Below are 25,730 nucleotides of genomic sequence, written 5' to 3'. Positions count from 1 at the left end.
CTGTGCGAATCTAATGGTCAAGAATATTCGGTACATTGTCCAATTGTGAGATTATTAATCACAAATATCATGCTGTGTAGACCGAGCTTTGGTGTAAAGTAAGCAGAGTTAGTTAAGATGGTCCTGTCCCATGAATACATTCTGTGTGTCACAAATACGAAGAGCATCTTGGCCATATAAAGTATAATAATCTTTACCACCACTATACTCACTGGTGGCCCCTATTGTCATCAGTGGACTTTTCATTGCATGTATATAAAAAAATTATATGTGTCCATTTTTGAAGCAAAAACATAAAAAATAATACATTCTTCCACTAAATATAATAGGAGCAGATCATCTTCTTTTCTTCTTAGTTAATTCCCACTTTTTTGATGCTCCCTACAAATATGGGAAAACCAGGGGGTGTAGGACCCACATTTCTATATAGGATCTCTACAAGACTCTTTGAGGAGATTTCAGAAGTCTTTGAAGACAAACAAATAATAATTAAACATTTATAAAGATATCTATCATTTTATGTAACTATAAACTGTGTAAAAATGTTGCCGAATGCATACGTTGAGTTTTCCGTTAATAAACGCAATGTATTCCTTAGTTAAGAATACAGGTTCTATGATTCTATGTATAAACCCGTGTACATAAAATGTGACAATCAATAATACACAACAATCATGAAACTGAATTTCCTGCATCTTTCTTTCCTAGGAGATAATGCTGTATCTGGCGATGTATGTCAGATCCCAGCCCAGTCTCTTTGGAGAGATGCTCAGACTCCGTATTGGCCTCATCATCCAGGTGATGGCCACGGAGCTCGCACGCAGCTTAAACTGCTCAGGTTAGTTAGAGCTCTTTTATTTTAAAAACTGACACTTTTATCTAGGGAGCATATATTCGGTGCAGGAAAAAATGTTTGTATAATGGCTGCTGAACATGGAGTGCAAGTGTTTGCAATGCAAACTATAGGTACTATATGGCAGATGTTTATTCAATGATAATTGTGTAATCCAACACTCGTCTTGATTTTAGAGCAGGAACTTTATTCCATTATGCTAAAAACCAATCTATTATCATTAGAGATGAGCGAGTAGTGCCTTAGCCGAGTATCTGCCCGCTCGTCTCTAAAGATTCGGGTGCCGGCAGGGGGTGGGGAGCGGCAGGGGAGAGCAGGGAGGAACGGAGGGGAGATCTCTCTCTCCCTCTCACCCCAACCCCCCCCCCCCGCTCCCCCCTGCTCACCGCCGCAACTCACCTGGCACCCGCGCCGGCAGCCGAATCTTTAGAGACGAGCGGGCAGGTGCTCGAATAAGGCACTACTCGCTCAAGTAGTTTGCCTTATCGAGTATGCTCGCTCATCTCTAATTATCATCTTTTTGCAGCTCTGAGGACAACATAAGGTAGTGACAGGCTTGCTGATCAGTGATATGTCTGCTGTATGTATCTGTTCAGTAGTTTGGGAGAAACTTGCATTTCATAAACAGCAGTCAGACACAGAGGACTACAAGAAGTAGTTCTGGACATTCATGAGCTGGACTACGTCCTGTAGCCAAAGAGATCTGTAAAAAAAGACATCACCCTTTAAATACAGAGCAGGAAGAATTATGTGAAGATGCTTACATGTTTTCGACCATACACAGGACACTGTCTATCTCCAGAACTTGGGAAGACCCAATGGCCTTCCAGTATTAGCTCTCTGAAAAATATACATATGCCCTATCTATCTTCCAATATCTATTTCTAGTCTTGGTCACCCCATTGGATGACACCTAGATGTATACCCAACAAGTACAATACTATGTGCTATAATCTCTGTTCTTCAGATCTGAAGCAGCTTTTTGAACTTTATTTTCAGGTGAAGAAGCCTCAGAAAGTTTGATGAGTCTTAGCCCCTTTGACATGAAAAATCTTCTTCACCATATTCTTAGCGGGAAGGAGTTTGGTGTGGAACGTAGCAGTAAGTGATTTATGAATATTTGTAGTAATGAATACATGCTGTACGTCACTATACAGTGATCCCTCAAGTTACAATGGCCTCTGGTTGCTATATTTACAATGGCCATTCTTGGGCGATCTTAACTGGAAACCTCATTTACTACTGTGCCAGAGACCATGCCGATCAGTTGCACATTTGATTGATGCAGGAGACCCAGCCAATCAGCAACGTGCAGCACATTTTATTGTAAAATTCATGTGAATTAACAGATTACATTGGGGATATGTAGCTGCAATTACTGAAGTGCATGTACTGATTGGCTGCCAGCACCTCATTGCAGGACTACATGTCTTATGCTGCTTTCTACCTGTATAGCCAAAGTGATTCACAGCTCCCAACAACTCTTTCAGACTTTTATATACGAGGACTTGTATAAGGACTTTTTTATATGAAGCATGTATGTATAACATATAATTTGTGTTGACTTATCTTCCGATAATCTACTCTTCATTTTGTATCATTCTGTGTGACATTTTAGGGGCTTCAGAACCAAATCATAGAATGGTAGAGTTGGAACGTAGAGGCGTAACTTGAAGCTCCTGGGCCCTAATGCAAAACCTGTAACGGGACCCCGACTATAATGCTTTAGTCGTAGTACTGGGCTCCCTATATGGAGAAGAGGGGCCTTATGGACCCCTTAATGCTCCTGGGCCCGGGTGCAACCGCATCCCCTGCATCCTCTATAGTTACACCAGTTGTTGGAAGAGATCTATAGGATCATCTGGTCCAGTGCCCTGCTCAAGCAGGAATTGCTCAGTGATCTCCAACAGCGCATTCTGAATAAGCACTGGCTTCCTGTATTTAGAAGCTGCTGCTTCTGCATTTTTGTGGAAACAAGTCTCAAAGTATAAAATATAACTATTGGTTTTAAAAACTTTTGACATGTTGGAATGACTTGTCAGAAGTTGTGATCGGTTGAGGTCCGGGTGCTGGGGTTTTCAGAAGTCGGATTTGCAGCACTCCGCTGAACACCGGGCTTTCTTGGTTTGAAAAAGAGCTTGTAGTAGTGAGAAGTGAAGTTACTCCCGATATTTAAACTTCTTTCTTGTTTGTTCAGTGCGACCAGTGGAGTCATGTGCGACCAGTCCAGCTATCTCCATTCATGAGATGGGACACACGGGAGCCACGAAGACTGAAAGAAGCGGTATTAATCGGCTACGAAGTGAAATGAAGCAGGTGAGTTCAGCTTTGTCTCACCTTCAGACAACTTCAGAATTATTAAAAATGATACATTTGCACTTCTTGTTCAACTACATCTAGGACTTATAGTACAAATATGACATTTCCTGCTGACTCTTCTTCTAATAAAATGTTCGCTTTTTGGTCTTTACCTCTTCCCTCCCATGGATGTAAAAAAAGTGTCACGGCAGATGGGTAGTTCTGGCACAGTCTTAAGTCATATTCACAATCTGGGTAGAGGAGCCATGCTTTTACAATCACCAGCAAGTACTATGCTGTAACTAAGAGCAGACAACCTGCTATAACGAACGGAGCTGAATAAACCTTTGATTTTGATCAATTAACCCCTTAAAAACTGCGGTGAATAGCTACTGTAGCATTTCCGTAATTTTACAGAAGTATGGTGCTCCCTCTGTTACCCCATCAGCGATGGGCTGCCTAAGGGTATGGGACGACTGTCACTCCTGTGCTTTTACACAGAAGCAATATTCATTCAGTGAATGGAGGAGGGATCTCTTCACTGAGGCCTTCATTCACTGTGAATAGGAAGTCGTCTGCCATGTGTATTTTGTTATTAGTCCCTGCCCTAACAGGCAATCTAATAGGTTGCCTACCAGAAAAACACTGACAGGCAGTAGTACACTGCAATATAGGAGTATTCCAGTGTATTTTTGAAGCCATCAGAGGGTTGCAGTGTCAAGTCTGATAGTGGGAAGAAAAAAACTTAAAAAATAGTAGAAATGCATTAAAAATGCACTGAATGTGCAAAAATGTCAAGAAAAGTGAAAGTAAATACATTATACATATTTCTAGTGAACTGTATAATAAAATGAAAGTGTAATTAAAAGGACATTGGTTAACTACTTTAACAAAATCTAGAAAAACAATGGGAGAATTATACAATGGTTCATATACATTGGAAAATATAACTTGTCCCAGAAATCATGAGCCCTCATTAAAGGAAATAAAGTTATGGCTCTGGGAATGCGGTGATGCAAAAACAATGTTGTCCTATGAAAAATGTGTTATTGTGCAAAAGTAGTAAAATAAATAAACTACACTTAGGCCGCCTGCACATGGGCGGAAATCCTGCCGCGGGATTTCCGCCGCTCAAAGCCTGCATAGGAGTGCATTACAATACGCACTCCTATGCAGACGGCCGCGGTTTGGCCGCGCGACATCTCGCGCGGCAAACAAACCGCGGCATGTCCTATTTTTGTGCGGGGCTCGCAGAGCCTCGCACAGAAACGTCATTCACCCGGCCGCCGGCTCCGGTCTGCGCATGCGCCGGCTGCCCGGCAGCCGGCACATGAAAGAGCTGGGGCTGCCGGGCGCGGGTGAGTACGCACTGCTCTCTGCAGGCGCTCGGGTCGGGTCCCGTGGCGAGAATTCTCGCCGCCGGATCCGACCCGCTCGTCTGCAGGCGGCCTTATCTGGTATCAGTGTAAACAGAATAACTCTTAGAACAAAATTACATTTTATTTATGTAGGTCAATGAATGCATAAAAAGGCAATGGTGGAATTGCAGCCCTCCCCCAATAAAAATGTAATAACATTAATTATTGAGATGCAGTTATGCTAAAATTGTATTATTGACAACAAATAGGTCCTATGATTGCGTCAGTGGAAAAATAAGGGTTACTGTACGGCTCTCAGAATGTGATGATGGAAAAACTAAATATTTTACTTTATTTCTCAAATCTACTCAGCATACATCTTTGTACATCATTTATATTGATGAGTGTTAATGAATATTGTATAGTGAACTTGAATCCAGTGGGGAATACTCTCAAAAGCCATTGCTAAGTGCTGGCTGCTATAGTAACCGAGCTAATGCCAATGAAAACGTATAGACAACAATGGCATCAGCATAGATTTTGCTCACTTTCCTTCTTTAACCTCTTAGTAACTAGCTCAAGCGCTTTTTATTGTTGCATTACAAGAGTCATTGACCCTGCCATATAATGGCTTTTATTTTGGATAAGTTGTATTTTTAATGGCACCACTATGGGGTACAAATAATGTGTTCTATAACTTTTATTATATATATTTTGGGGGCTGGGGGTGAGATGGGAAACTGCCTAGGAATTTTTGCCATTTTTTTCTGGTTTTGTTTCAATAGTGTTTAAGGTTTGGTAAAAATAAGATGATGAGTTTGTTATCTGGATCAGCACAATTACTGCCGTACCAAGTTTATAGATATATTTGTTTTACTACTTTTGCACAATAAAAACACAAGAAAGACAATTGAATCTCTATGGGCACATTTTAATACCCGTAACATTTCTGTTTTTCTGTGAGGGCTTGTCTTTTGCAGGAGTTGCAGATTCTATTGGTAGTATTTTGAGGTACATGTGGCTTTTGGATTGCTTTCATTGTGTTTCTTTGGGAGGTGAGCAAAACAAAAAGAGGAATTCTGGCATTACTTTTTTAAATTATTTTTACTCCGTTCACCATGTGTGATAAGCTATAAAATCTTTTTATTGTCTTCATTGTTACGGAAATGGTGATACCTATTATATATTGTTTTTTTTAAGCATTTTGAGTATTTTAGCCATTTGTAATGTGTTTTGTGGGGAACAATGTGTGTTGTTTTTTTTTAACAACTGGATTTTTTTCTCTAAATTAAACTTTATTGTTGCTGTTTTTTAGTCCCTGAAGGGGGTTTGAAGATGGGATTGTTCAATCACTTGGATAGTACACTGCATTACTTTTGTAGTGCATTCTACTAAGCCTGTGACAACAGCCCATTAGACGTTGCCGAAGGCAGAGTCTAATGGACTGAGTTACATGGAACCCATTGATAACTTTCAATCACATGGTGGGGAGCTGATATTTGACAGAGCCCCCCTCCCAATGGGATCTGCTTACATGCTGCAGTTGCTATTGACTGTGGCTTTTAATGGGGTTAAATTGCCAGGATCTGAGGATTCTCTTCTTCTGGCTGTTAGAGCAGGATCCTGGCTGTCAGTAGTCAAGTCAAGCCACCACCTTACAAAGATGTATGTGCAGGTTTAAGCCCTTAACACTTCATGACATACAGTTATGTTAGGTCCAGTGTTTGAAGAGAAGGGGATTGGGAGCCAATCCTGTCCATACAATGCGAGTGCTTGTGTTTCTTGCAGCTGACACCTCCCCGCAACAGATGCGATCAGCACTCCCGGTGATTGTGGCTGTTAATGCTTTAAATGCCGCTGTCAACTCTGCCAGCGCCATTTAAATGCCCCAATCGGAGATGAGATCGCAGGGTGCTGTTTGGTTGCCATGGCATGTCTTCTGAAAGCCACCAGGGCTGTCATTGATAGACAGCCTGTCAGATCACGTTATAATGGAATAATATTGTGTTACATCATACTATAGGAGCAACCAAACCATCACACGTTCATGACCCCTATGGGTACAAAAAAAGAATGTAAAAATTAGTTCAAAAAGTTTTATTATTTATTAAAAAATATAAAAGTTAAAATTTTTTAAAATAAAAAAATCTAATATTAAAAAAAAAACCCAAAGCATATCTAGTATTGCTGTGTCCATAAAAGTCTGAACTATCAAAGTAATACACTATTTACCCCAGATGGTGAACGTCGTCAGAAAAAAAACACAAGCCCTCGCAGAACTATGTCAACAGAAAAATAAAAAAGTTGTAAGACGGTGGCAAAAAATAATTAAATTTTTTCTAAAGATATTTAAAAGTGATACAGCAAAAGTAACTTTATTTGTCACACTGACCCATAGACCAAAGTTATCATGTCATCATTTTTGCTGCAAAGATGGCAGAATTGCACTTTTGTTTCTGTTTCACTTCACTTAGAATTTTTTAAATATTTTTGAGTACATTATATGGCACATTACATGAAAAATACAACTCGGCCTGCAAAAAAACAAACCCTCAGAAAGCTACATTGATAGATAAATAAAAGAGTTAGGCCTCCTTCCCACGAACGGATTTCCGCCGCGTAATTCGCGGCGAAAATCCGCTGCGTTGCACGCAGCTATTAGGTTCTATTTAACCTAATAGCTCAATGCTCACGATGCGTAATTCCACCGCGGAATTACGCACCGCGATTTCTCCCGTCCTCACCCGCAGCATGCTCTATTTTCTGCGGGTGAGGACGGGCTGTACGCACTGACGGCTTCCATTGCAGTCAATGGAAGCCGTCCATTCACGCTATCTCCCGCTGTAACCAGCGGGAGATAGCGTGAAAAAACGCTTTCCCGCCCACCGCCGAGCGTCATATGACGCCAAATGACGCGGTCCGGCCGCGTCACGTGACACGGCCGGCCTTGCACGTGACACGGCTGGTGACGCGCGGCGGTGGGCGGTGACGAGCGGTGACGCGGCGGCGGTGGGCGGGGAAGCGATTTCACGCTATGTCCCGCAGGTAAGTATAGGGGCTCTGGGGGGCGCCGTGACGGGCTTCACAGCGTAATATTACGCTGCGGAGCCCGTCACGCTCGTGGGAAGGAGGCCTTAGGGTTTTTAAAACTGGGGAGGAAAAAAACGAAAATGGAAAAAAAGGGTCATGTCCTAGAGGAGTTTAAAGCTCATTATAGAGGTCAGTAAAAAGGGCGTATTGGCTGTCACTAAGGGGTTAAAATGCAGTGTGTATGGCTATAAAAGTCACAAATCCCATTATGGACACCAGTTGACTTCTACGGGGGAGTGTTCTGGGCATGCTCTGTGACCTGTGCAGAGGTCATTGTGCAGAGAGGGGGAGGAGGTGAGCTGTGATTATCATCTATTGTGAATGGTGGACCATGAGTTAACTATGTATAGTTGGCATCTTTCATTGAAATCCCTACTTTGATTATAATGACTTGGCTACTGAGAAGTTTCTCTACAGAACAGGAAATGCAGACGATTAATAAATTTATGGTCAATGTAAAAGCTGCATGATTATATACACAGTAACATTGAAAATGAAAGAAAAATAACCCTGAAAATTTTTAGAATATGTTTAACATAAAAACTAGATCATTTTGATGACCTTTTCCATTTAAACCTTCTGAATGTAGCAGGAAATAATCTCCGTTTACTATAGCTGTTTGGGGAAAGCCTTCCTGTAAGGTAATGCTTATTATAATAGTCAGAGGATTGGAATGACTGACAGATGTATTGTTCCCTTGCCCTAGATAAAGAGGGACTGGACAGACAGGGGCAATGACAAGTGGAAAAAATGAAGAAGAATGTATAGAATAACCGAAGCATTGTCTTAGGCTTTTTTCACACATGGGGGAATTTACTAAAGACTGCGATCTTATGCTGGTTTTAGGTAGCAGTGCACTACTAGGAAGTGGGGTGATATTTAAAGGTTGGGGGAATAGGTATATAATGTCACTTTTGGATTGTGAGTGTGTAACATCAGTGCTTTACATCTTGTTGCAGGTACATAATTAGGCAGCTCCTGACATAATCACTCTTACTGCTACAAGTCATATCTTTGCTTTATTGGACTCACATTGTCATTTTCTTTCCGGTTTCAGATGGATAGGAGATTTAGTGCTGATGATCAGGTGAATTATCATATGGATGTCATCTGAGTGTTCCTTATTCTAAAATATACTAATTCTAATCCTGAAATCTATTTACAGTTTTGGATCTGCCATTTTTTTAATAGATTTTATCCTTTGTGTTATATAGTTGTCTTAAATGGTAACAATCGGATACAATAAAACTCCTTTAATCGGTTGCTGGAAGCTGATGGGTACTGGAGTATCACACAGTAGTAGAAAAGTATGTGAAATCACTTCTAAGCATAGAGAATCTTCCAAATGAAACCAAATTCAAGTGTTAACCCTTTGCAATCCAATTTTGAATTCAGGGTTTCCTAGGGGGCTCTCTTTTTCTGCCATTATACAATGGTACCATCTGCTGGCTACAGCAAGTACTGGGATATGGGACATGCTGGAGAGGCCCCCGACAACAGAGCGGCCAGTAATATACAGTAAGAATACCCTGTCGGACGTCTTCCGACATCGGAGCTGCACAGGCTTCAATCAGAATGTCTTAGAACGTCAGACAGTGGATTGGAAAGGGTTAAAGGGGTTGTCTAACAATGAAATTGCTTGCCCATGTGCTCTAATAGGGCATATGGATGTCATAAAGGGGAAGCCCAACTCAGGACCCTTCTGTGTGCCAGAAAACAGATCCACTCTGCAAGAAGGACTCCCATACTGGCGACCATATGTTATACTATAGTTTAGCAGCTGAGCGCCAATTGTTGCAGAAACCACTCATTCTTCATTTTAGAAAGGGGTTGTCTTCACAAAACAACCCCTTTAACATGAGAATCTCCACGCTGGTATTTTCTGCTCAGTTTTCAGTTTTTGGTCTTGTGAAATCCTCCATTATATTGCATTTATATGCTATTAAAAATGCTGGATTATCAAAGTTCCTGAATGATCACATGCTGGATTAAAGGAATTTTATTGGATTTTGTAATTGTGTGGTGTTTTTAGATTTACCAGTAACAAACATGGAATGAAAATTTATGAATGCTTTGTTATCTAACATGGTGTTGTTCTTTTATTACATGCCAACTGGATATATAAATCCCTCAGTCAAACTTGAAGGATATTTTTCTATATTCTATTCAGCTGTTCCCAAATTATCTTTTTCTTTTCCGTAGGTAGTATTCAGGTGTCAAGGCAGCCTGGAGTCTTCTGAAGGCCCTTAGGGCTGTCATGATCGTTTGCCTATTAAAGACAGCCTAATACCATAGTATTGTATTATACCTGTATAAGCAATCAAACGATTGCAAGTTTAAGTCCCCTGTGGGATGTAATAAAAATAACTCAAAGATTTTTTAATTTTTTTAAAAATGTTAAAAGTTAAAAAACAACCTTTTCCAAGTCATACCATGAATATACTGTAACGTGATTGCTAAACACTTATGGATACTATGAATACCAGAACTACCGAATGTGACCTGAAAGCAGGAGCCTCAGTGACCCTTTCGCCATGAAAAGTTTAAAGGAATGTTGCCACAACTTAAAAGTGCTTCAGAACTACTCTGTCTATTCTGATTGCTGTTGTCCAGGACTTGTGATTGCTACAGCCAATCACTGGACAGCAGTCACTGGTCCTGGTCAGCAGTGACTTTCTATAGCCAGTGATTGGCCGTAGTAGTCACATGTCCTGGTCAACAGCAACCAGAAAAGACAGAGTGGTTGTGGGAAACCCCTTTATAGATATGTTCACATAGGACGTAAATGCTGCAGATTTTCCACAGCGGAGAATCTGCAGTTAATGTGCAGTAATCAATTCTGCATCTAGTGGGGTGCATTTTACCACAGATTTTGGTGTGGATTTGCTGTGGATCTTACCCTTTGCATTGCAAACAGTGAAATTCACAGCAAACCACTGATATGCTGCAGATTTCAAATTCTTCACAGAATTATCCCACACCATGTCGGCGAGATTTGTGAAATCTTGCTTCTACTGTAAATGCTGTGGATTCGCCTTGTGGAAAATCAGCACGATTTATGATCCTTGTGAACATACTCTTAGGCCTTGCTCACACGAGCGTATGTGCGTGCAAAACAGCGCTGCACAGATGTGCAAAAAAGCACGTGAACGAAGCTGCGTGCCCATTGCTTTCAATGAATGGCTGAACGCTGTGACCAATTACAAGCAGCGCTCAGCTGTCATTCAATGAATGGCTGAGCGCTGCCTGTGATTGGCTGGGCGCTCAGCCAATTAGATGCAGCCCTTTCAGGAGGCAGGAATTTTAAATCTCCTCCTGCTGAAAGAGCTCCAGAACACTGCCGGCGAGCCAAGCGGCTAGGTGCACCTCAGCCCCAACAGCGCCGGAGAGGTGAGTTTTATATTTTTTTACACAAGCCAAGGATGATTTTTCAGGGAAGGGCTTATATTTAAAGCCCTTCCCCGAACATCACTACAGTGGTTGTCGGCATCCCATTGCTTTTAATGCGGCTGCCTGCAGCAGCAGCCCCATTGAAAGCAATTGGAAAACATTGCAGTCCATTGCCACAGCTGTGACACGGGATTCTTCACTCCCTGCGGGGAGTGTCATCATCACTGAACACTGTGACATTGCTGTCACAGTGTTCAGTGATGAGGGGACTCCCCATGGGGAATATTTACGCGCAGCATGGACCTATCCTTTGCAGATGCACGAATTTACATGCATGTAAAACACGGACATGTGAACTTACCAAAGGAAAACAATAGTTCTAATAGACGTGTGGTTTTGTGCGCACATAGGTACATGCAAAACAACGCTCGTGTGAACAAGGCCTTAGGCCAGTCTCACACATGCGCTTTTACCGCAATTACCATGGCGTTTTGAATGTCATGATAATCGTGGTACAACGCTCCCATTGCTCGAATGCAGCGTTTTCTAATGCTGCGATTTCCAAGCGCTGCCTGCTCTATTTTGGTGCATTTGTTTGCTTTTTAACACACCTCATCACCCATCACAGTGATGGACTGCATTAAAAAGCGCTGTCGACCCCTGTGTAGTGCGCTCGAAAACAGTCGTGGCGTTTTGTGAGAGTGGCCTTAGGGCTCATTCACATGGATATAAATATGTTGCGTATTGCACGTGTTGTACTAATACACAGTTAGTAGAACGCGTTGTTTTGAATGGCTTCACTCACAGCTGCGTATTTTCATACGACTTTCGGTCACATGAAAAAATACAGCATGTCCTATTTTGGTGTGTATTACACACAAACTAGTCCATATAAATCAATGGGCCAGCGCAAATACGCAGTAAAAATTTGTATTCACTTCGTATTTATGCAAGCAATGGGATTTCTTGCTTTTTTATTTACATGCATTAAAAGGCAGAAATATGCAGGGAATCGGTGTATTTCCGTCCGTAAGTACGCTGAGTATTCACGGACCAAAATAATATGCCCGTGTGAACAAACCCTTAGTGTAGTAGCTACAGCACAACTAGAAGAGCTATTCAAAAATGGAGGAAAACTTGGCTTGGGCCAACAAATATATATAATCTGTCCCAGTAAAGAATGAAGCTTCACCGAGCTGTTTCCTGTTGTGAAGTAGTTATTATAGGGCAGGTTACAATATTTTCTTAGAAAACGAATGGCTGCCAGTCTTACATTATATTCGCTTTTTGTCTAGCTCTATTACACAGAAACACAGTTTGCACCATTTGTCTTTCTCATCCCAACGGCCCCTTGCTGGGATTTCACTTTGCACACTGTACCGAGAGCTGATAGCTGCACCCCGGGACATACCGTCCTGCAAATTGTACTTTTCACTTCTGCACAATCTAGTTTCTCTGTTTTGTCAGGATTGCAGCTTTTCTGTAAATGTTCTTTTGTGTGGGTGCCTTAATGTTGTGGGCTGACAATGCCTCTTATATCTTAGGACTGTCCTCTCATATGGGAAGTGAAGAAAAAGACCAAGGACAGTTATAAGAAGTAATAAGGCAGAGGCATAGAATTACTGGCTGCACTGGGCTTCTGTCTTCAACTCTTCTATAACCTTTTTTCTTTGCCATGACTTAAATAAAATCACGAAGAAGTCCAAATTAATTGCTGTTCTTCAGCAGTGAGCACATAGACAACATGTCCCTGCTGGCCTTGTGCTCCGCTATACAGAGTATGAGTAGACTCAAAGAGGGGAAGTTATCATATATACAAATCTATGCCGTCATTTTTCATCCTCATTCATTGGGCAAAGTTGATAAAAAAGTAAATCTTTACTCAAACATTGACACTTTAAATTAAGAAATCAATAATATTCCTATAGAGGGTTCACTAATTATGGTCATCTTAGGCTCGGTTCATATTGGCATCATGGCTTCTCCTCTTTACGGAGCAGTGACAGTTTTAAGATCATAAAAGAGTGGAATTCTGATAGAACAGAGAACGTAGATTGCCTGAACAGATTCTTTGTAGATGTCTTTATTTAAGGCATCGATGGAGCGCCTTCCTATTATATTATGGAACTGTACAAACAGCATTTCCATTATCTGTACTTTACAAGCATGAATATGGAAATTAGATTTCTTGACATTACCTTAAATATATCTGCAGAACTCAAGCTTTTTATAGACAGCTGCTTTATGCCTATTAAGCATGACATTGAGTTTTTTTGTAAATTAATGGGTATTAGAAAAATCCCTGTTGTAAAGTAAGTGATTCACTATGGAATCACTTAAGGGATATTGGCCATGAAAACCTTAGTGCATGAAAATCAATACACATATATCTTACTAAGTCCTTGCAGAAAAAAAATTATGTCCTTATCGAGTTTTTCTTTTTATGCATTTAGAAAGCCTCATATTTGGTTTGGCTCTCTTGCATTCAAATTTTTGGCTTGGGGACGTTCCCAGCACTGATCACTGGTCTCTCTCCTGAATGCACACAAGCTGAGCTCTGCATCTCCTCTCTTCTTTCAGAGGCTGTGTAGCATAACCATGCCCACTCAATAGTACACGGTTATCTTGTCCATCTCATCCTCTCAGAGTAGATGCTGGTCTGTTTCTTTTCGCTGGTGATAAGAACATAAAATTCACCAAAAGTGAATTACAGCTCTCTGTAATAGTAGTTTTCTCTGCTCTCTGTCCTTCTGATCTCCTCCACCATTCCTCAGCACTGTCATACAGCCCTCTGTAATAGCTCAGTGGAAAGGCAGTGAATGCACTTTCACAACAGGGGAACAGGATAGGGGAGGAGCTGTCAGTTTACTCTGACTGACAGAATTTGCTAAGATTTCAGTCCTCCAGTCTGCAGTGTCTTCGAAAACAATGCAAACATAGAAGTCAATTAATCAGACATTTTTAATGAAAATTCATTTAAAAAAAAGTTTTCATTTCTAAAAGCACATTGATTAAAAGCAAAAAAGATTGCAAAGGTATACAATATAAAGTATATATTCGTTATCTCATGTGAGGCTGTGCAGTCAGTAAGGCTGCAGTACATGTGATGGTATGAGTTATGCTTGCCCTTTAAAGGGTGGCTAAATAGAATATATCATACTTCATTGTAGTTGTTTATACAGGATGCCTGATGCATCTGACTATATTGTAGTAGATCTCTAATATGCACTAATTGATGTACTTGTGTGAAGGCAATATTGTGATATTTTCACTAATTTACTAATTGCAGTAATTTACTAATAGCTCCCCCTCATAGCTATATCTATTGGATCTTCTTCCGATGTGTAGGATCCATTTCTTATGTGTTAGACTTATTCTTCACCAGCATTATTTTCTATGTTCTCCTGTAGCTCATATACAACCATTCTGTAAGCTTCAACATCTACTCATCGAGATCCACGGTAAAACCACCAATTCTTTCCTCAAATTTTCTTTCCTAGCCAAGTTTATAGTATATTCTTCACTTTAAAGTGAATATTGTTTACCTAATCTTACTATTGTTGAATGGCTCCAAACAAATTTGCACCAGATTTTGGACTTTTCATACAATAAAACGGGTAAGTATAATTCTGAATTCTGAGTGCTCCAGGCCCCAAAACGTTATATTAGTTGGAAAAAGTTGTGTTGCTTTTTATTTACACCCTTCTATTTATTGTCTGATGTTTGAAAGGAGTTCTCTGGGCAAAAACTGTTGATGATCTATCCTCAGCATAGATCATCAATAATTAATCGACGGGGTCCCACTACTTGGGATCTCCCGCGATCAGCTAATCGTCTGACCCACTTTTGGTGCAGTGGGGCTGGACGTTGTCATCAGGGATCAAACTGGAAGTGCCATTTCCACCTCTGACACCGGGGTCGGAGGCAGAAGTGTAATAGCCCCTTCAGGTCCCATTGATTTTAGTAAAGCCCGCTATGGGAGTTCTGTTAGCTTCCCTGATAACGTCCGGCACAGCTGCAGCATTAGGGGGCCATGCAATCAGCTGAATGCCAGGGGTACTTAGTCCTAGGTCCCCTGTAATTAACTGTTGATGACCTATCCTGAGGATAAGTCATCAATAGTTTTTGCCCGAAAACCTTGAATGATGATTGTGTCCATATATTAATGCTGTGTAAGCTTAACTTTTTAAAACAATTTACAAAAGTGCTCAAAATTCAGACAGAGAAAATACTGTGCCGAAATGTTTTTGCAGGTACACACCCGAATCTTGTCTTACAGGCCATTTCTAGATCCTTTTGTGTTTGTTTTTCTAGTTTGGGTCTGGCTATACAGGTTACTCAACTCTCTTTGCAGGTTCCAGAATTCATCATACATTTAATCTTGTATACTAACTATTTATTGTGTATTAATCTTAAAATGAATGCTACTAAATTCCTAATATTAAAGCCTCCTAAGGAATGTACAATTGAACTCCCCTTCCAGAGAGAAGATCCAGCGCATCCTCTTAATAATTTGAAAATGTTCACAACCTCATAAATTATTGTTACATGGCTCTAATTTTCTTTCCCACTCTTTGGCTTGCTACAAATAATTACTCATAGTTTTCCTTTTTGAAAGACAAATACTAGATTAGTATGTAGAGATGAGCGAGCATACTCGTTAAGGGCAGATACTCGAGCATCATATCGTCCTTTTCGAGTATCTGCCTGCTTGTCAGAAAAGATTCGGGTGGCGGCAGGGAAGAGCGGGAGGGAACAGGGGGTTGATCTCTCTCCCCCCACCGCTCCCCCTGCTCACTCCCGCAACCCACCGCTCATTCCCGCTGGCACCTGTATCTTCTCTTACGAGAAGGCGGGTACTAGAAAAGGACGATACTCACTCGAGTATCTGCCCTTAACGAGTATGCTCGCTTATCTCTATTAGTATGATAATCAAGAGGAGTAATGACATAATTTTTTGATGTGTTGTTACAGAGGTGTAGTACTCCTTCCTCTCCTACGGGAACTTTATCTCCTACTTTATCCTCTGGAGCCCAAGTTATTTGGGATGATCATCAAGGCCAGTGGCTCAGAAGAAGAAGGTTAGATGGAGCTATCAACAGGGTGCCTGTCGGGTTCTATCAAAAAGTATGGAGTCTTCTCCAGAAAGTGAGTCATTGATTACATTAAAGACAGTAGTGGCCTAAATAATGTCTACACACAACCTTCTTAAGAACATGATATACCTACATACTGTATTTTTGGTCTCTTGTTATAGTATCAATGTCTTGCATACATGGCCTATACCTTACGCATTCTACACTCCATCATTATATCTTATTACATTGGTGCATCATGTACCTGCAAAAATCAGACTCAATACTGAATATTAATCAGAACTTGTTCTACAGTATACATAGTTCTCATCAAATAGCTTCAGAAAAACACACATAGCAGTAATTCATACTGCATGTACTTTTCAATTTTCCACATGGTGTCTGATGTAATTGACAATGGGGTATATCTATGAAGTCTCTTGTTCCAGAATCATGGTGGGAAAAGTTTGCAATTTGGGTACAAGTGCCAATATCGAAACTTTTTTGAAGTTTTTGGGTGGGGCTTAGATTTACGGGGCATAAAGGTCCATTAAATAGACTATGAACTGGCTTAAATTATAGCTTAAACCTACTCCAGTTTGTAGCTGGCATAGGTTTCAGCCTGGTGCAGAGATGTAACTCCAGATGCAACAAAACATTTAATACATTTGTTGCATTTACATTAACTTAATTCCTTTGTGACCAAGACCTTTAATGCACAAATGTTCACATCAAAATGTCATAATTTTAAAACAATACATTCTAAGGGTTAATTTATTTTATTTTTGTGACATGGATTGTTTTCTTATGATACCAGAACAGGGCCAGTATCTTTTAATTGATAAACTTTTTGTTTAGAGAAGAATGGGCAGAAATAGTATAACTTTTAAAAATTTCATTTTTTTTCATTTCTAATTCAGTGTAATGTTTGATAAAACATATTTAACTCTTCTTACACTCCTGTACATAGCAATACCAAATATGTGTACTCCGATTTAACCTATCATCAATGGAAGATCTGGAAACAAAAATCGGCATTTTTCTTTTTAGTTTCGCCTGTCATTAGCTGGTAATACAGCTCATTTTGAGCACTTTGTCCATCACTTTTTATTGGTGAGAGCTGTTCATTACAACTTCCTGTAACTTCATTAGGTTAGACCTGACAAAAGGCCAGCCCAATCTATTGCAGGGAGTTGTAATGATCAGCTCTCGCCAATGAAAAGTGATGAACATAGTGGTCAAATTGAGCTAAATTACCAGCTAATAACAGGCATAACAAGAAGTAAAAAATGGGGACCTTTGTTCCCAGGTCTTCCATTGATAGGTTATATATGTGTGTGTATATGTATGTCCTAGCTGCACAGTACATTATCAATTAGAACATATGTATACAAACAGTGGGCGCAAAGGGCTTAAGGCTGGGTTCACACAGGGCTGTTTTGCCGCGGATTGGCGTTGCATATCCGCACTGCGGCAAAACCGCTGCGTTTGCAGTGCAATGCAGCACAAATGAGATTTGCCAAAAAACTGTTCTCACAGGACAGATTTTTCCGCACAGCCGCAGTGCGGAAATGCAACTGCGGCGCGGTTTTAAAATATGCAGCATGTTCATTCTACGGTCTTTTCCGCAGCGCTTTTATGTCCATAGACCTCTATGGACGCAGCCAAAACCGCGGCAAATACGCGGCAAAAAGTAAAAAAGCGCTGCGGAAAAAAATGCTTGCGGATTTTTCTGCACGAAAATCCACAAGCCCAAATTAAGCTTTGAAGCGGTTTTGCCGCAGAAGCAGTTCTTCTGCGGCAAAACCACAACGGAAAAACCGTGGCAAAACCGCGGCAAATCTGCCCTGTGTGAACCCAGCCTAAAGCTTACTTAGCCCACTGTATGAAATGATGATTTAAGTAAATATGTCCCAATTTTCTTCTACCGGAGTGAGCTTTCTTTTCACTTCAGGTGACACGATATAAGACTATTATTATCCATTTTTAGATATTTGGTGTTACTTTCCATTTACTAAATCTTTCAACATATTTTTGTCTTCAGTGCCACGGTTTGTCTATTGACGGATACGTCCTTCCCTCTTCAAGCACAAGGGAGGTAATGTAAAATATTAATTGTCCATGAAGTATACTAAAGAAAATCTAGTACAAGTGGAATGGAAAGCATCTGATCATTTGTGTTTATTACTTTCAAGTTGCTGATAAAAGATCATGGTGTAAAACTGGCACAAGTGAATATTCCTATTAGATGTCTTTAAAAGGTCAATCCAGAAAGACCCTATTCTTGAAGGCATTTTCCAGCAATTTAAAATCGAATCAATATGCCATCATTGTCTAATTGCAAGGGTCTGATTCCTTGGACCCCCCCCCCCCCCCACTGAAGCTGCTTGGGATTTATTGCAATTCTCACCCAGTAGTGGGTTTTGTGTGGTGCTGTTTGGAGAAAAGAAAAGCCAAACAGGCTTCTGGACTCCATACAGCATCTTGACCCCCTAATGCTAGGAGAAAGTGGTGGGTCCAAAGGTCACACCCCAGTCAATCAGACATTAATACCATATAGGATTGATAGGCCATTTTGATGCAGGCTTTTGATACCATTTTTGTAGCCAATGTCACTGCATCAAAAGGGCACATGTGAGGTACCCGTAAACAAGTCTGCAAGTATAGAAAACATTTGCTTCACGCTTGCCAGTTTGCCCAGATAGGGCACATTAATTTTAGTCTTTACAAATATTTTAGAATATCTAAAAGTCTTTTATTTCAGATGACTGCTTGTGAAATCAAATTTGCGGTACATGTGGAGTCTGTCCTCAACCATGTTCCTCAGCCGGAATACAGACAGCTGCTAGTGGAAGCAATACATGTACTTACAATGGTATCTGATATGGATGTTGAGAGCATTGGTGGCATCATCCTAGTGGATCGCCTTGTACACATGGCAAGTGATCTGTTTCTTCAGGACCAGGTATGGATTTCTTTCTATAGGTAATTGTTTTTTGTATATAAATCAGTGGACTGGTATATTATTTATCAGATGGGTGTATGTGTACAAGACACTTACTGTAGATGAAGACCAGGAAATATTGTACTTGGTATTCTTCTTTATCTTAAGGTGGCTTTACATGGGACAACAACCTTCTTAACAGTTGCTCCAAATAGTTGATAGAGTATACAGAAATCTGCAGTTTTTGCGCTTTTACACAAAGTGGTTGTTTTTTGTTCAATTTTGCAATTGCTGAACAAGTTGTTAGGCCACAATATAAATTGTTGATTAGTTAAGGGGCATGAGGTTCTTTGGGGGGGGTGTATTTGAAATTTTGACCCCTCCCCAGCTCATGCTCAGTGGTTGTCGAGTCCACTGAATGGACATAAATAGGTACAAGCAGTCTTCGGGTGAACACTCTCTGCTGCAGTCTCTCACTGATTCACCTGAGCAGTCGGTGCTGCAGCCTCTCGTTCTTCTTGCGAAGATTCTTTTCTCAAGCCTTGGTTCATCTGTTGATGAAGACCAGCAGGGACTTTTCATTTGAGGGTCACCCGAATGTATTTAAGTATTTTCTGGAACCAGTATGCATTAAGTGGCAAGAAAAAATGTTAAAAAAATGATAGGTCCAGTCAGCGTTTGCCGGAAGGTGTGCGCTTGTTCGTCATGCACCTTTCACCAAAGTTGTTGGCTAGTCGTTGAAAGACAATTACCTGTTTACACCAAACCATAATTAATCAAAGAGTGACTATTTTTACATAGTGAACAGATTCTCACACATCAGCCGGTTGGTGGCCATGTTTATACAGAGCTGTCGCTTGCAGGCACCGACCATTCAGTTGAATCAGGTAGAGACCGCAGCGGTGAGTGTTCACTCGAAGACCACTTGCACGTATTTTTGTGTGCTCAGTGGACCTGACAACCAATGAGCATGCATTGGTTGCAAATTTCCAATTCATATCCCAAAAAAATACCCGCTCCCTAACTAGTCAATGAACGATATTTCAGCTCATGTAAATGCTCCCAACAATTTGTTCAGCAATTGCAAAATTGAAAAAGTGAACAACAATCCCTCTGTAAAAACACACAAACAGTCGCTCATATTATATAGCGACTGTTCAGATGCTACCCTGTTTCCCTGAAAATAAGACATACCCTGAAAATAAGACATAGCATGATTTTCCAGAATTTCTGAGGATGCAAAATGATTTTTCAGGCTTTTTGAGGATGCTTAAAATATAAACCCTACTCCAAAATTAAGCCCTGCTAACAATTAATTTAAAAAAGTCAATTTAAATAGTGTCCAGACAGCTATACATGTAAAAAAGTTAAACCTTTTTGAACAAAAATTAATATAAGACACTGTCTTATTTTCAGGGAAACACGGTAGCTATCTCCTGTAAAGCCACCTTTAGAAAGCTATTATGTGCATCGGCCATTTATATTATCACAGAAAGTAATGTGCGGTAAAGAACTCCATACTAGTCCCGCCATAAAAAAAGATTCTGACCCCCATTTCAGTACATTTCCTATATTGTACATATGGTTATTACTTTTCATTGTACTCCTGCCAGTGATTATGATGAGATGACTGTTGAAAAGTTTCTCTACGCAACAGAATGTGTCAGACTTTTATTAAGCTTAGTGGTCAGTGTGAAAACTAAAGGATTTTATATATTTTTGAAAAATATATAATAATAAGGCCTTAGTCAGACGGGCGTTTTTTCGCGCGATTTGCGGATCGCATGACGGATGCGCATCCGCAAATCGCGTGACCGGTGCGCGCAAGTCGCCCGAAAATCTGCTCCTAGCCGCGTTTCATTAGAAACGGGCCGGAGCTGTCCAGCGCATTGCATTCAATGGAGACGGCAATAGAGCCGCCTCCATTTAAAGCAATGCGCTGCGGGCGAGCCCGGGATGAATTGTCGGTAAGGGCTTAAATATATAAGCCCTTCCCTGCAATTCATCCTAAAATGTGTTAAAATAAAAAAAAATTGTAAACTCACCTTCTCCCGGCAGCCGGAGCTCCGTGCGGCCGTCCTGCAGTGGGTGTGAAGGGGGTGTGAGTCAGACCTGCCCCCTGATTGGCTCAGCGCTGAGCCAATCAGAGGCATGCCTCACTCACACCCATTCATGAATGGATGTGAGTCAGACCTGCCCCTGATTGGCTCAGCGCTGAGAGGCAGCAGTCACTCACCCATTCATGAATTCATGAATGGGTGTGTGAGTGAAACCGGCCTCTGATTGGTCAGGGCTGTGACCAATCAGAGGCAGATCATTCAGCAGGCGGGGATTTTAAAGCCCCGCTGGCTGAATAGTGCCGAGAAGCAGTTCAGGAGAACTGACAGCGGCCGCGGCTGGACTCCGGCTGCAGCGGAAAGGTGAGTATACAATTTTTTTTTATTTTAACACATTTTAGGATGAATTGCAGGGAAGGGCTTATATATTTAACCCCTTCCCGACAATTCACCCCGCGCACGCCGGCGGCCCATTGCTTTCAATGGAGCGGCTGTATTGCCGCTCCATTGAATTCAATGGGCAAACATCGTTCTTCTCTGCCACAGCTGTTACAGCTGTGGCAGAGAAGAATGATTTGTCTTCTATATGTTCTCAATGGGGTCGGCGCTGCTGCCGCCGGCCCCATTGAGCGCATATACAGAAGAGAACAGGAATCGCAGATCGCAGATAGGTGCGATCTGCGATTTTTTTTGTTCTATAATTTATCGGACGAGCGCATAAAAAGCGCTCATGTGTCCGATACCATTGCAAAGCAATGGTTTTATAAAATCGCCGGACGCATGCGCCTGCGCAAATCGCGGCTAAAAACGCCCGTCTGACTAAGGCCTAATACTCATTAAAACGGTACATTTACCCTTCTGATATTAGACATGCTCTCAGTAATCCATTTCACTTTATCGGTTCTCCAAACATATATCTCTTTTGCTCCACAGAAAGCCCTGGGCGCCGGAGATTTTTACCTCGACCAGGATCCAGCAACTGGGATCTGCAACTTCTTCTATGACAGTGCTCCTAGCGGGGCCTTTGGTACAATGACTTACCTGACCAAAGCTGTGGCCGCTTACTTGCAGGACTACTTACCAAGTTCCAGTTGTATGATGCAGTGAAAATTCAGGGCGAAATATAAAATCTGGAACAAAATAGTAGATGTGCTTCACCTACTCAGATGCATTGTTGTTACTTTCTGTCAATGGTTAACATTGCAAGAAACATTCAATGGCTGCTTCAAAATTAGAGTTAAGCTATACCAAATTGTAATTCTAGTTTGACCTGAAACCTATTCTTGTACATTCTAAGGCCTGTGTTGCGTAGTGGGTAGACAGAGTTTTACTAGGAAGAAGAAAAAAAATAAATAAATATATGAGTGCCCTCATAAATTTCCTAATATATATATATATATATATATATATATATATATATATATATATATATATATATATATATATATATATATATATATATATATATATATATATATATATATATATTAGGGAATTTATCAGGGCACTTGCTCCAGATTTCTGGGACTAAAAAGTTGAGTGTACATGCCTTTTTGATCAAAAGTATGCAACTTTCTGTAGTACTTATGCCACACTCACTTCTTTTCCAAAAAGTGGGCAGGCTTAATTAGGAGGGGTGCAAGCTCCCATGGCCCCACAGATTTACTATAATTTATATCAGAATCTGGCATAAATTATTGCATAAGTCTATGCCAGTTTACAGCTGACATAAATTTGTCAACCTATATACTACTGACTACCACCACTGCAGTGGGAACAGAGCTGTCTGCTTCCTGTAGAGATCAAAACAGTACATGAGTACACCAGCCAGGTAAACAGCTGATCGGCGGGATCCTGGGCGGCAGATTAATGGTCTACCGTAAGCATAGACTATTAGTAGTTTTAAGTTAGCAACCCTTTTAATTCAATTTTATATGTCTATCTCTAACCCTTTCTCAATATATACCTGAGATGTCCCTCCATGGGAGGAAGATAAGCCGTTCTTAATTAACACCAATTTACGTTTTTTTTTTACTAGGATCTTTACTCAGCTTTTTTTACCGCCCATTGGACTACTCCCACTCTGTTTTTAAAGTATTCATCCCCCTCCTCTCTGCTTTCTAGGTACTGCTTTTAATTCAGACAGATTTTTGGCTGACTAAGGAGGCTCCTTAATATTAAAGGGGTGTTCCGGGCTATATTTATTGATGACTTATCCTCAGGATATGTCATCAATACTTGTTTGGCTGGGGTCCACTACTTGGGACCCCGACCGATCAGCTGTTTGGGCTCCTCCTACTACCACCAAAACACAGGGTGCGGAAAGGAAGCAGATAGCTCCGACCCCTATGTAGTGGGCAACGCTGGTAATTGTAGGCACAACTCTGATTAAAATTAGTCAGACCTGTACCCGCAATTACCAGCGCTGGCCAATACACAGGGGGTCAGCATCATCTGATTCTGCTCTGTGCACTTTGTTTTGCCGGTGACAGCGAACACCTAAACAGCTGATCGGTCCCGAGCGGTGGACCCCATCCAATCAATAGAAATAGCCCAGAAAATCACTTTAACAGAGATCCTTTGAGCCGAGAAAGTTGAACTAAAAGAGAACATGTGACTTTTTTTTTACCCTTCTAAATTGTTCACTAGACGCCATCAATTATGAAGAAGCCCCTTCAGGGATGTAGCTATTATTGACTTTAGCCTCACATACCTTACAAAATGAAGTTTTTTTAAAAATACCTCTATGTATACAAATGACTTCTTAACAGTCTGGTGGGCACGCTCAGACTTTACCAACCGCCCGAAGAATCAAAAGCAGAGGGGCTGCCTTACAAAGAATTCTTCAGGTGAGTCTGGGCATGCCCACCGCTATGTTGCATTCAGTACAGTGCCAGAATTGTTAAAAATTACATTTCATATAGTATTCAGGACTAAAGGGCAATATTGGCTGCATGTTTGGAAGAGCTACTTTATGACTGATAGCATCCTGTGCATGGTATAGAAGGGTGAATCCTGGTGGCCGCTTCCCTTTAATCCTTTCCAATCCAATTTGCATCCTGGTTTTCCTAGGGGGCTTACTCTTTTTTTCTGCCGTTATACAACAGCGCTATATGCTGGCTAAAGCAAGTACTGCATGAGGTGACACATTGGATAGGCTCTGACAACAGAGAGGCTGATAATATACAGTAAGAGAACCCCAACGGATGTCTTCCAACATCAGAACTGTACAGCCTTAATTCATAATGTCATCAGAGGTCAAACAGTGGATTGGAAAGGGTTACGGTTGCTGTTTTATATATTCGCATGCACTACTGATCTATGCTAATAAGGAACAGATAAACTTTACCATGAAATCATGGATTGTTTATATCACTCATACAGTGGCGTAATGGCAGTGTTAGCACAGATAAGAAGGCCTTGTAGTTGGAGGGTGCAGTTGAGGCCCTCCCCGAATGGCTGCATATAGCCCCAGGATTCCAGTTAGCATAAAGCCAACCTCAGGTAGACTGATGCCTCACCAACATTGGCTGTCCATGAAGCATTGCTCACATTCTTAAAATTTGCAATATCTGAACCATGCTTTTTGAGCATCTTTGTTTAGATGACACGTCCTGAATGATAAAAACTGCAATAATGAGGGGGTCTTGTTGCTTATTCACACAGTTGTCTTGCTAATACCAGATGGAACTGTCTGTGCAAATCTGTTTTTCTTGCAATTACTAATAGGTCAGTAGTACTGAAGAAAAGACTCTTAAGGCTTAAAATAATGTACACAGCCAGGTGCTCCAGCTCCTCCTGTCACTTATGATTGTTTCCTTCTAACATTCTTGTTAGAAACGCTAGCTGATGTATTTCTTCAACATGAATGTGCATTTTTCTGAAGATCTAATATAAACCAATTTTCTGTACTGTAGTGACAATATTGATCAGTCCAATAAAAGGCCTGTCTGCGTACAGCTGTAATCCGCAATATGATTGTATGAGACGTTGTAAATCATACATTTATTCATTCGGGTTTACAGAATAAAATTATATTCTAAAGGGAGATTCATTTTAATTATGGTTTGTTGTCACATATAAATTCAGCATATCTTCACATGTAATTGTAGGATGAGTTGTCTTAAGTTTACTTCGGGACTGTGTGTTAGCTATGTCACTATATAAGTGTATCTACAGCTTTGTGGGCTTCTAATTAAGGGACTTTATCTGGAAAAATAAGAATCTGTCAAAATTTGGAAATTAAAGTGTTGATGCAAGGTCAAGAAATAGGGCTGTCAGAAGAGGCTACTGCCTTAGCTAAAACTAGATGTTGTTGCAAAAGTCCTGCATTGGTTGAGCATTTTAAAGGGAAGTTTTCTAAGTAGTGATGAGTGAACTTTTGCAAAAGTTTGGTTCGGTCTGAATTAGTTCTAACTGAACTGTAAGTTCACCAAAACCCCTAAAACCGGTGTACAAACACTAAGGCCAGGCTCACACAGTTGTAAGTGTAAAACGCTGCATGGCTCCCACAGTGTTTTACAGCTGTGAACCTGGCCGTGGCCCTGTGTATGACTGCTCATGGTGGTGAAATTGTACTACGCATGACTGTGTACTCACACAGGCGGTCATGCAATGTAATAGCATATGGGCTGCGGGTATATACGTGACAACAGACAGCCATAT

General features: G+C 40.8%; 1 protein-coding gene across 3 annotated transcripts in view; it reads left to right on the top strand.

The window, feature by feature from the left end:
- Positions 1 to 22,441, top strand: part of PHKA2 (phosphorylase kinase regulatory subunit alpha 2) — a 92,198-nt gene extending 69,757 nt beyond the window's left edge. Inside the window, exons 26-34 of one of the 3 annotated variants that reach the window (XM_066599832.1) lie at positions 709 to 838; positions 1,853 to 1,954; positions 3,051 to 3,169; positions 8,657 to 8,686; positions 14,400 to 14,450; positions 15,964 to 16,137; positions 18,109 to 18,162; positions 18,829 to 19,029; positions 21,999 to 22,441. In XM_066599832.1, coding sequence (XP_066455929.1) covers positions 709 to 838; positions 1,853 to 1,954; positions 3,051 to 3,169; positions 8,657 to 8,686; positions 14,400 to 14,450; positions 15,964 to 16,137; positions 18,109 to 18,162; positions 18,829 to 19,029; positions 21,999 to 22,172 — 1,035 coding nt within the window. In that variant the 3' untranslated portion in view covers positions 22,173 to 22,441. The remainder of the gene's footprint in view (positions 1 to 708; positions 839 to 1,852; positions 1,955 to 3,050; positions 3,170 to 8,656; positions 8,687 to 14,399; positions 14,451 to 15,963; positions 16,138 to 18,108; positions 18,163 to 18,828; positions 19,030 to 21,998) is intronic. The other 2 variants (XM_066599833.1, XM_066599834.1) reach the window with 2 other exon arrangements.
- Positions 22,442 to 25,730: the final 3,289 nt, after the last annotated feature.

Source organism: Eleutherodactylus coqui, chromosome 4 (genome assembly GCF_035609145.1).
Source record: "Eleutherodactylus coqui strain aEleCoq1 chromosome 4, aEleCoq1.hap1, whole genome shotgun sequence".
Taxonomy (NCBI): Eukaryota; Metazoa; Chordata; class Amphibia; order Anura; family Eleutherodactylidae; genus Eleutherodactylus; species Eleutherodactylus coqui.
The sequence above is the reverse complement of the archived record's forward strand: the minus strand, read 5'-3'. Positions and strand labels throughout refer to the sequence as shown.